At 39.7% G+C, this 12,427-nt stretch overlaps 2 protein-coding genes across 5 annotated transcripts in view; one reads left to right on the forward strand and one right to left on the reverse strand.

The window, feature by feature from the left end:
- The window catches only part of SMC4 (structural maintenance of chromosomes 4), a 41,830-nt gene extending 36,598 nt beyond the window's left edge, over positions 1-5,232 (reverse strand). The window contains exons 1-4 of one of the 3 annotated variants that reach the window (XM_081189978.1): positions 4,941-5,232; positions 2,915-3,127; positions 1,755-1,930; positions 1,007-1,198 (exon numbers count right to left, since the gene is read on the reverse strand). In XM_081189978.1, the coding sequence (XP_081046104.1) occupies positions 1,007-1,198; positions 1,755-1,930; positions 2,915-3,044 (498 nt within the window). In that variant the 5' untranslated portion in view covers positions 3,045-3,127; positions 4,941-5,232. Of the gene's footprint in view, positions 1-1,006; positions 1,199-1,754; positions 1,934-2,914; positions 3,128-4,940 lie in introns of all 3 variants that reach the window. The other 2 variants (XM_081189977.1, XM_081189976.1) reach the window with 2 other exon arrangements.
- Positions 5,233-5,672: 440 nt separating this feature from the next.
- IFT80 (intraflagellar transport 80) overlaps positions 5,673-12,427 on the forward strand; it is a 72,828-nt gene continuing 66,073 nt past the window's right edge. Inside the window, exons 1-3 of one of the 2 annotated variants that reach the window (XM_081190174.1) lie at positions 5,673-5,928; positions 7,466-7,568; positions 11,188-11,414. In XM_081190174.1, the coding sequence (XP_081046300.1) occupies positions 7,537-7,568; positions 11,188-11,414 (259 nt within the window). In that variant the 5' untranslated portion in view covers positions 5,673-5,928; positions 7,466-7,536. The remainder of the gene's footprint in view (positions 5,929-7,465; positions 7,569-11,187; positions 11,415-12,427) is intronic. The other variant, XM_081190175.1, reaches the window with a different exon arrangement.

Genomic DNA, 12,427 nt, shown 5'->3' on the forward strand with positions numbered 1-12,427 from the left:
TATTTTAAAATATTATTTTTCAGCTCATTACACCACCAATGCTGACAATTAAAAAAAACACCACACACAGCCACAACAGCATCCCCAGTTGTGTACGAAGAATCCCCCTCCTGGTTTTACTATTTGGACAGTTAACCTGGTAATGTTTTATTGAGCTAATTGGGGTTATTTTTAAAAATGCACACGGATGTGCATTTTTGTCCAATTTTAACATATTACCCACACACAAATTTGAAAAGCAAGAAAAATGATTTGATTTTAGTTTAACACTAACCCTTGTATAAGGGTCTAGTGACTTCTGTTTCAGTGTATATGAAGAAGTGTGCATGCACACGAAAGCTTATACCCAGAACAAACTTAGTTGGTTCTCTAAGGTGCTACTGAACAATTTTTTAATTTATTTCCCTTGTGAAAGGGGAAATATAAAAAATTTGCAAATCATGTAATTTTGAACAGATATGTTTAAAGATATGTCTACAGGTTTGTAATTTATAATAAACCATACCAAAAATTAGTTTAAAAATTTATTTTAAGTCAGTGTATGTTGATATTGGAAGGATGATGACTTTAAGGTGGTCTTTCAGAGCACATTTATAGTTTACATATACACCACACACAACCCTGTAGCTAGCCTGAAACCTTTTCAGTTCTACAGCAGTTCCTGTAATATGCATATCTAGCATAAATATACTTTAAACTGAAACCAGAATAAGCTTTACATTGCCGTAAGTAATATGTGCAGACAAGAATACTTTTGAAGTTAAATATACTTATGAAGCAGAAATGGAACTCCACTGCTGCAGTCCTATGCACACTTATTTGGGACTAAGCCCCAATAAACAGTGGCACCTACTTCTGAGTAAACATGCACAGAATTGGATTTTAAGTATATCAAATACCTTTCAGAACTCTAACACAGAGAACTAGAAAGGCACAATGTTTCAATAAAATGAAATAGGACATTATATGATAAACTTTCCCCAACTTTAACAAAAGTAAAACATACCTTGTCAATGATCTTTTGAAAATGAACTTCTACTGTGCAACTTTGAATATCACTATGCTCATCAGAATTATGGATCAGAACTGAAAGTTTTTTGGATCTTATTTTTTGTGCTCGATAACCAAAAACAAAGAGCATAGAATCGATCACATTGGACTTTCCACTGCCATTTGGTCCAATAATGCAAGAAAAACGCTGCATAATAGAAAAAAGAAAGCACTCCACTTTAATAACCACTAGCAATTATGCTTCTTTGCGTTGTAGACAGTTTAAAATATCATTACACCTAGTGCAGGAAATTGTGAACTACTGGAAAGATTAGTTTTTACAGCCAACGGTAAAAAGTACAACCTATTCAAAGACACCTCCTATTAGCTCAAATTTCTGAAGTTTTATCCTGTGAACTCTGCAAAATGAGCTGCACTCAGCAAGCAAAATGTTACAAAGAAACATGTTTATAATTAGCTACTTGAAGGGTATCAATATGTTTTCAAATTAACATAGACTCGTATTGTATAAGTGAATTATTGATAATTATTCATAATAGAAAAAGATGCATCCTTTTCTAGCTGCTTGAATTCCACAGAAAGCAAGATCTTGAAAACAGAAGTACAGTCAATAGTAATTCACATTCTTTTATTTAAAGCGCCCCCATGTTACTTAGCAATCTGTAATTTTCACTTTACTAAGAGCAGCTAAGTCAAAAGAGAGTCTTGCCTCAACTTAGAAGTCACTTAAAAAAGAAAGATACCTTATGAAACGGTCCTAGAATTTTCTCCCCAGCATAAGATTTGAAGTTCTGGTTTACAATGTGAGTTATCATGAGACGAGGAGCTCCAGCTTCATTGGTCATTGCTGGAGGTGGGGGAGGAGAGATGCTACTCAAAATCTCTTCTAAACTGCGATTGTCAACTACTCCGTCTGAGACTGCTCCGTCTGAGACTGCTAGAAATTTCCAAACAAAAGCAGAAAGACACGCGAACTTAATGACTACATACACCTACAAATATTTCAACTCTGTAGTAAAAACAGAAGAATCCCCCCTTCCAGTAACACCGTTACTATACAAGAATCAACACATTTCTATCCACAGGCTGAATTACTAGGAAAAGGATCTAGAACGTTGCTTCCATTTACAAGCAAACTTATTCTACCACTAGAACTGTACTTTAAAGCCACAACATTTTCAAAGTAATATGCTGGCACTAAGAGTCTTTCATCCATACAAATCCAAAGAAAACAACTTTTTCTACAGACTTGCATTTTCAGGCATGCTCAGAGCTTACGTACACTGTAAAGGAGGTGGTCTGAGGATCTCCGCACAATGCCCTGCAAGCTGTAATGACAGCAACAGCACTATTCCTCAAAGACAGGAAGTTTGTCACACACAGAGAAAACTGGCCACTTAGATTTCAAGAAGACGTAGAACAATTTTTTAACTCATTGAGGCAACGTTTTCTTTGAATAATTTGTTGGTGTCACTTTTCAGTTATTAACCCATTCACCAATAAAATCCTAAATGTCTGATGACCAATGTACTGTATTATGTGGCCTACTGCTTCGTTTCAATGCAGACGTTCTCAGTACAAGATGCAAAGCTCAAACATGTTTAAAATATACACAGTACTTGCCTAAGGACACACAAGATGCAAACAACTACTCTCACACCACCTCAAAATTATATCTGTTTAAATCATTTCTTGCTTTTCTGGCACAATATAAGGAGTACAGGCTAAACACTAGGAATAAGACAGATACTGCCTCTAACACCACATTAACCTGAAACATTTATAACTAATGTGGAAAACATCACAGAGTTAAAGGCAAAATTGGACTTATCCTAGCTTCTAAGCAGGACACCTCCACGTCCAAGTTTATGAGCCAAATATATAAAGATGAAGAGAAACTGACCTTGCTGAGGTACTTCAGGGGTGTGCATATTGGCTTCTTTTTCAGGTTCCCCATCACTGAAGGAGTCATCCAAGGGTTCATTGCCTTTGTGATGGGCTGCTGTAGATATTTTAGCTCTTTTTCTTGGCATGATTTCAGTTCCGATTCCAAACAACCAAACTACAGAAGCCCTGTTATCGTCTTTGTTAATGCAAATGAAAAAATCCCAATGACCTAAATATTACATTAAAAATGATAAAGTTGTGTGTCCAGTGCCTAATATTAATCTAAAATGTGGGTTAATTTTGCAATTTGGCAAGCTATTATGACAAGTATGTAGTACCTCTCCTCCCATTCTCCACTGTAAGTGACAATTTACAACTGTCATATTAACTCAATATATTATAAAGTTAACTAATTTAATAGAAAACAAAAATATTGCCTATTTTATTAACCAGAATTAACAGGTGTAATCTCCTTAAATGCAGAAATCACTTTACAATAAAGAAATGTAATCTCCAGCCCTTTATTTGAATTATTTTTAAAGGATTCTCTTCAGGTTCAAGACTCAAGAATTAGTCTAGTATTGCTTAAATAATTTAATAGAGTCCTTAACAAGATGTGTTCTCATTTTTTTATTCCAATGAAGATAACTGTAAAACTTGAAATGAGGACAACCTTTTTTTACTGGTACCTGACTAGAGAGTAATTCAAGAAAGCTCATATTTAAGTATATAACGTAGGGGGGGGGACTGAAAGGGGAGATGTTAATTTGCTTCTCATAATCAAGGTTTATTAAAATCATGTTCAAAAGACCTCTTCAAATAACTGACATCAAATAAAAAATCTCAGCCCATGCATATAGGATGCGGACTGTTTTGTATTAATTTTACCCACACCCAATAATTAAATAGGCTTATTAATGTTCTCTTTAAGCCAATAGCATACTCAGGAAAGATACTGTAATAGTTATACTTCACTGACATTTATAGCCTCCAGGAGTCCAAAGGAATCTGACTGAAAGAAGTGACGTTGGCTTTCAAACGTTAATAGGTTTGCAAAGCAACGGCTGTTTTAATTTATGCACGTTATCTCACAAGTATTGTGGGAAATTAAGCGCCCTAATAAATGAATCGGGCTTTTTACCCTTCATAAATCCATCACCTCCTCCCCGCACCCCACCCCTTCGTAGCTTGCTTCCAATCAAGGGGGTCTAATTAGTGGTGCTTTACTAAAAGCACTTACAGACCTACTACTGCCAAATATCACTCATCAGGTCAGCGCCGCGAAATGAAAATTTAAAAAAAAAACTTTGCTGTGAACCGAACGCAGAAGTTTTAAAAATAAGTAGTTTGGCATGCATGATCTTTAAGAATGCATTGGAATCATCCAGCCCTCCCTCCCCTTAGACTCCGATGCGTACGTGCCTTTTTACCGAGAGCAACCAGTTGAAGTCAATTTTTTTCGCGGGAGGGGGGAAGGGGAAATATCTATTTCACCGCTCCAACGGCTAAGAATTAAATCCTTCAGGCGACTATAAAAATCACGGTGGGGGAAAAGAATCTATTTTTAAAAGAAAAATGTGATTATAAATCGTCTCTGACAGCCTATACCAAAATCAGCAAAAAAATAAAAAAATTAAAAAATGTGCAAGGAGCGAATGGAAGGAGACTAACTTGCTTTTACCGATAGCAACGGAAATCGCCAGCAAATATAGCTTTTCTCCCCACCCCCACGGAGGCGGGTAGGGGGAAAAGCGGGGGAGAAGGAAAAAGCGGCCGGTTTGGGGAGGGGAGGGGGAGAGAGAAGGCTGCCGCCTTTTTCCTCATAGAATAGTTTGTGGGAGTTTTATTTTTAATATTGAAGAAAAAAAATTTTTTTAAAGCGAACAAGTTTCCCAAGTACCAGTAAGCACCAGCCAAGTCCATGAACCTTACTGGAAGTTTCACCCTCCATTCTAACCGCAGGGAGGGAAGCTTCTTAAAACTCTCTTCCTCCAAAAACCTAAAAGCAAGAACAGTTCTTCCCCCAAAAAAGGTCTTCTTACCAGGCAGAGTCAGAGTACTTCGTCCCCATCCACGGCCCAGAACAGGCAACCTGGAGCGAGGGCCGACGGCGCTCCCAACGTAGCAGCGGCGCGAGCTGCAGAAAGCTCCCTTTTCCTGCCTGCAGCCTTGGCGGCTTCTACACTCGAAAATGGCGCCCAAACGGCAAACTCGTAACGAAATTCGTTAGAAACGCGCAAAGCACGCTGGGGAATGAAAAAAGGGGCCGGCTTCCCAAAGGTTTGAAAGGAGGGGAAAAAAACGAAGAGAGGAAAAAGGAGGGGGGGAAACCCTCTCGCGCCGCCATCTTGTTTTCCGTTAGTTAGCGGAAAGGGGGGTTGAATGTTGTCACGTCATGCTTTCCTCAGCATTCCTCCAAAAAAATATACAGTATACCGTATATGTGTGCGTGCGTATAGAATGCTTTTGAACATAGGATTAAAATATAAAATATCCAAATGTAACGAAAAGGGGAAAGGAGCCGAGCCCCTCCCGCGGATAATCGGACAGGCGGAATCGGTCACCTAGCAACAAGATCCAATAGAACATACAGTAACAGCGGAGGAATAACGAGAAACTGATTTTTATACGTATACGTATATAGATATAGCTATATTAAAATATTGATACATTTAATACAAATTTGACAGGTCAGCCCCCTGACGTCACGGCTGGCGTCACACGCTCTGGGAGGGTCTGAGGTGGGAAGGGGAGTGTAACGAAACCTCGCGGGCGGGGGGTGGGGGGAGTGAAAAATCTCGCGGGAAGTCGCTATAGAGACCGAACGGCTTCCCGCTCACGGTTGGCATCAACAACGCTGAGGAGGGAGGGAGTGCTTTTGGCCAGAAAGGCGAACTTCTGAGGGCTCTTGGAGCGGGAATACCTGACTGGCAAGCGGGCACGGAGACAAGGAGCAGAGGCCTCAGCGCTCCGAGTTCCTCTCAGAGGTACGCGCGCTGTGCGCTTGGACCAGGTGCTCACCTTGCACAGGTAAAAAAGGAAGGAGCAGGTGTGAGGCGGGCGGGCGAGGGAATGGGAAATGGTCAGGTCCAGAGAACTCAGCAAGTGACTGGCCGCCGAAACCTCCGGGGTCTTTAGTATGCGCAGGTTTTGCAAAAATGTGTTATAGCCAGGTACGCAACGGTGCCTTTCTTTCTCGTATTACTTTCCAGGCTCCAATGTTGCAGTCCTCTCTCTCGCTTTCTTGGAGGTGACCCCACTGAAGCTCTCGGGAGTTATTAACCTGGGGATAGAAAGCAACAGTGGACTTTACGGGGAGGGGGGGGGTGAAGGGAGGCCTGCCTACAAGCCTGACAAGCTTTCCCCTTCATTTTAATCCCGTTTTACTGGGAGCTGCTTTCAAAGCCCTGAAAATAAAAGGGGTTCGGAAGATGCTGCTGCTGCTGTTGTTGCTGTTGTACAGATGTAGCCTTTGAAACAAAATCTTCTGGTTCCCATACTGCAGTGATTGATTGATTGATTGATTGATTGCAGAGGTTACGTTGTCGATGAAATGGTCCTAGAATCATAGGCAAAGCCATCTTTATGCATGGCCATTTCTGCTCACATGTGGAGCATCAGTAAGAGAAAGTAAAGTATTTCATAGAAGCCAATGGAAGATGTTAATTAAAACAGGTTGTCCCCCTGTTTCAGCACATGCTTTTTTTAGAAAAAAGGAATGAGGATTTTATTCTACATTGGTGCTTTGTGATTATGGAAGGTACTTTTAGGTTATTTCTGCACTAAAAATGTCACAAAAGAACTGTTTTTCCCATTCTTTTCAAATCCCCAAGGAAAAAAAATCCATGTGTTCATTATAATTTGAAACCTATATTTCACTCTGAGGCTACAATTCATTGCACACTTATATCAGAGTAAGCCACATTAAAGTCAATAGGCCTTATTTCTAAGTAAACAAGCATTGGATTGTGTTGCCTAGGTGTTACTTTGTCTGGTCAGTTAATATCAGTTAAAACTTTGCCAATGATTGAGAACAAAATCAGTAACAATAAAGCACAATAGGCTCAAAACAAATATTGTGTAGTCAACTGCCAGGAACCAAAAGACTGCAAATCATTGCAAGGCCTGCTTCTGTTGCTAAATCCTTGCATAGTAACTCCTTGGTGGGTTGTAGTATCTATGTTGCTGGAATCCCAAGAGGTTAGAGGGCATATGTTGTGCATAATGGCATATTCTCTTGTGAATAAGAAAGTGTCCATTAATTTACATTAATGGGAGTTATGGCAATTGAAGAAGTTCTCTAAAGTCCATTATTTCTGCAGAACCTTTTGTAAACATTTTTTCTTCCAACAGTTGTTTGTAACTTGGCATTTTATTGCCAGGAATGGGTCCAGAGCTTTCCCAAAGTATCTGACTATATTGAAAAGTTAATACAAACACTCCCTCATCTTTATGCATAAATCTGTAGCACATTGCATTACCACTTTGGGCCAGAGAAGGTAATGATTGATTAAAATGTGAGTATTAATATTTTAGTACAGGTTACTTTTTTGTATGTGTTTTACAGGTATTAACTGTGCAACCAAGAAGATTTTTTCTATCAATGTAGCAACTGGATGATCAAAAACAGAAATCATAATGAGATTAAAGACATCTCTGTTGAAGGAACCAAAACATATCCTTTGTTCATCTCAAACCTATGTCATAGGCATAGCTGACAATGTTCTGATATTTCTCAGTGCTTGTAACAATGTGGTTTTTTAAAAAAATCACAAATGTATCAAAATAAAATTTTGTATCTCTCAGAGCTCAAACCCTGTAAGAAAGACACAAAATTTTTGACAATACACTTTGTCCTACAATGGTCCAGTTTACATATTGTGGTAAACTGCATTTGATCCCTTAGTGTGAATGCGAGCAACAAACCACAATCCCTGGCTTAGTGTTATGTCTAAACCTGGTATCAGTGTGATTTGTTTATAATAATATAATAATAATTTATTATGTATACCCCGCCCATCTGGCTGGGTTTCCCTAGCCACTCTGGGCGGCTTCCAACAGAATATTAAAATATAATAGTCTATTAAGCCTTAAAAGTTTCCCTAAACAAGGCTGCCTTCAGATGTCTTTTAAAAGTCTGGTACTTGTTTTTCTCTTTGACATCTGCTGGGAGGGCGTTCCACAGGGCAGGTGCCACCACTGAGAAGGCCCTCTGCCTGGTTCCCTGTAACATGGCTTCTCGCAGCGAGGGAACCACCAGAGGGCCCTTGGCACTAGACCTCAGTGTCCAGACAGAACGATGGGGGTGGAGACGCTCCTTCAGGTATACCGGACCAAGGCCGTTTAGGGCTTTAAAGGTCAGCACCAACACTTTGAATTGTGCTCAGAAACGTACTGGGAGCCAATGTAGGTCTTTCAAGACTGGTGTTATGTGGTCTCGGCAGCCGCTCCCAGTCACCAGTCTACCTGCCGCATTCTGGATTAGTTTCTGGGTCACCTTCAAAGGTACCCCCACATAGAGCACATTTCAGTAGTCCAAGCAAGAGATAACCAGAGCATGCACCACTCTGGCGAGACAGTCCACGGGCAGGTAGGTTCTCAGCCTGCGTACCAGATGGAGCTGGTAGATAGCTGCCCTGGACACAGAATTGACCTGTGCCTCCATGGACAGCTGTGAGTCCAAAATGACTCCCAGGCTGCGCACCTAGTCCTTCAGGGGCACAGTTACCCCATTCAGGACCAGGGAGTCCCCCACACCTGCCTGCCTCCTGTCCCCCAAAAACAGTGCTTCTGTCTTGTCAGGATTCAATTTCAATCTGTTAGCCGCCATCCAACCTCCAACCGCCTCAAGACACACAGGACCTTCACCGACTTCACGTTAGTTCCAAACTAACAGTGATGGTCAGCCAAGGGTTGTAAGGAAAGCAAACTATGATACCTGATTCAGATAACACTTGGCTAGGCAACACTGTGTTGCTCTTGCTTGTCCTAGGAGAAGAGTTAAACAGGGTTTGCACATTCTCAAAAACCCATTAACTGTCATTTACTGTGACATGAAAACCGGTCCAGTTTCAGGCAGTAACATCAGACCTACTGTTTTTGAGCAAATGGATATTGATATTGTTGTGCAGCCAGGGAAGATAGAAGACTTATCATTGAACAGCATCTTAAGGGCTATTAGAATAATCCCATCTGTGTAAGAGAATTTAAAAAATAAATAAATCAGGAACTGTGGCACCCCACTTGTAAAATACAAATTACTATTAACATGTTCACAACTAAAGTGAATGCTCTCAAATGGTCAGTCTAATCTTCTTGTTGCCTTCCCAGATGCATCTGGTTGGCCACTTTGTGAAACAGGATGGTTGACTAGATAGGGTTTTGGTCTTATCCAACAGAACTCTTACATTCCCTGAGAAAATAGCACAGTTTTTGAGGAGGGGCAATAATCCTTCTGCCCATGTATTTGCTTCTGCTTGAGTTAGGAAAATTATGCAAAGTTTAACAGCATCTGTTGCATTGAAGTGTGGAAGAAAAGGAAGTGCCCATATAGAATCTAGTTCCTGTTCATGCACTGATGTTATCATGGAACTTTTAAATCTGTGAGGAAAAGTCACTAATGCTCAGACATGCAAAAGGTTATTGGTTGATAAGTTATTGTAAACAGTTTCAGTGCTAGCTATTTAATTTTACTTCTGTACAGTATCCCCATATTCAGGTTCCTTGTACTACACATATGATCAATGCAGCACAAGAGTGGCACACCATTGGCTCACAAAGCACAGAAAGCTTTGCACTAGACATCAAAGGTTGAATTAAAATATATTTTAAGCCTCCAAACCACCCAGAACATACAATGGGCTCACATATTCACTGCTCTCTTTTCTGGTTAATTAGTACAGTGGTACCTCGGGTTACAGACGCTTCAGGTTACGCAATTTCGGGTTGCCCGCCGAACCCAGAAGTACTGGAACGGGTTACTTCCAGTTTTCGGCGCATGCACAGAAGCACTAAATGGTGCTTGGCGCATGCGCAGAAGCGCTGAATTGCAACCCACGCGTGCGCAGACGCGGCGCTGCTGGTTGCGAACGTGCCTCCCGCACGGATCACGTTCACAACCTGAGGTTCCACTGTATACTACTTTATGTAAACTATTTAATTCCTTTTTTAATTAAGCAGTCTATAAATCTTGTAAAATAAAAAATATTGTTTGTTGTGTCTTGAGTTGGGCAAACCAATAAGCACTAAATTGGATTACCTAAAAAACATAGTTTCAAATAATGGTTTGCATGTAATTCCTGGTTAGTGCTAATCATAATGGGCCTTTTCAAACTAAGGGAAAACAGAGGAAAGTGGCAGCGGGAGACCCCATTAGCTAAAGTGGTACCTCAGGTTAAGAACAGTTTCAGGTTAAGAATGGATCTCCGGAACTAATTAAGTTCGTAACCAGAGGTACCACTGTATTTCTAAGTCCTAAGAGCCAGCATCATATTTTTAAGCCAGCTTTATATGGACCACAAAGGTATTCCAGGTTTCTTAGTGCTTAGACAACCAGCAGATGCAACTTTTCTAGTCCTTTATGAACTTGGTCCAGTTGTTTTTTAAGAGCACTTGTAAAGAAGGTCAAAATCTATCCCTTTGCATATTTCATACCTGAAAGTCTTGGACAGGTGTATTAAGGCCAGGTACTGTTGGAATGAATCCACGACAGACGAGTAGCAGGTGTCATTGAGAGGCGTCCACCGGGGCGAGCAACAAGGTACACCTCTCCTATTGCTATTAGCATACTATCCTTCCTTTTTAGGAAGATTTTCTGTAGGAGATGTTAAAGCTTGGTGCTCAAAAAGCCTTTATCATTTTCATGATTTGTATAAGTCTAATAGTATAATAACTAAAGAGGCCTTGCAAAACCAGTTAAACCTATAAGTGCACACTATAGACCAGTGTTTCTCAAACTGCTGCTGCTAGCTGGAGATGATGGGAGTTGTAGTCCAACAACAGCTGGAGACCCAATTTTCAGAAACACTTCTATAGACGTTTTGAGTTCTCCCTTCATCTCAAAGCCCTTTAAAGAAAAATACTGTAAAGAAAATATAAGTAAGAAATAAAGTATTATCGGTATGTATAATTGTTGAGCTCTCTACCAACCCCTTGCATCTTTTTTGTTTAAAACTTTTTATGGTAATTCATGTTTTCAAAAAAGTTTAATGAAGAAAAAATAATATATGTCTTTGCCAATATGTACGAAGATTTAAGTGTACCAATATTCTTAAATTCCTTAATTCTGTTAAAACATAAGGAATTGGTTAGTTGTGTAGGCTGGACAACAGCAGACGATCTTTATTCATGCAGTGATGATCACCAAATTATTAAATGGAACTTGTTAAATGGTGAGACAACACAAGTAGCGAAGCTTCCTGATGATATCTATCCCATCGATCTTCACTGGTTTCCCAAAAGTTTTGGTGGAAAGAGACAAACTCACGCTGAGAACTTTGTACTTACAAGTTCTGATGGTAAGTCATCATGGAGATGTATATAGCTTATTTTAGAGTACAATGCTTTTGAAAGTATTTCATTTTGTCAGTATGCAAAGTTGTAGTCAAATGAGTTAGAGAAGTTCCTTTGAAATTAATGAGCCTAAATTAGTAATGTCCAGTCATTTAAATTGCACTGCTCTTGAGTCTACAGTTTCTGCTGAGATTATCATGCAATATGATGCACCATCTTTAATCACTAACTTTATGACTCCTTTCAAGTGTCACCTTCTCTGATCCTTGATTTTGTACAACTTTACAGTATTTTGTACTCTGGGTGCATGCTTTCCCTTGCATTGAAACATTGGGCTCTAACTTTATGCTGTAAATACACTGGCCAGACATAAGCATGTATTTGGGATGATTTGTTTTCACTCTAGAGGAAAACAGTAGTTTAATTACAATAGCAGTTGAAAGAACATATCAAAGTGTTGGGATGTTGCAAGCAATTCAAGTAAGAATGCTACAGCTTTGTAACTGGGGTATCTTTTGAGAACAAAATCTTATCTGGTCCAATCCAGAAATTGCTTTGAGCACACCATAGGTGTAGGTCAGCAGTAGCATGGATGTGGGGAAAAGGGTAAATTTAGATCTACATGCAGAGTAGCTCTGGTAAGCTGAATCAGCTCTGCCTAGATGCACATACATACTATGTTACATGCAATCCCTGTTGTCCTGGTGTGGTTTGTATTAAATGGTTCCTTTCCACTTGCTTTTAGTGCAAATAAGAATAATTGCAAACATGAGCTATATTGAATACTGCACACAGTTTTCCTTGTGACACTCATGGACAACTGTCTATATCAGAGACTTTGATGTCAAGACTAGTAGAAGAGATTTTTTTCTTCTGGTATCTATTCTAACTGTAAATCAGGTATCTGTCTTGATAAGCAATTTATTTTATTTATAATACTGAGTTGCCTTTTGGCCCCAAAGAACCCCTGAGACTATCCACAATTTGAAAAAAAGTTAGCTTCAAAACTTTGAAACAA

Source organism: Podarcis bocagei (genome assembly GCF_964188305.1).
Source record: "Podarcis bocagei genome assembly, chromosome: 4".
NCBI classification, from domain to species: domain Eukaryota; kingdom Metazoa; phylum Chordata; class Lepidosauria; order Squamata; family Lacertidae; genus Podarcis; species Podarcis bocagei.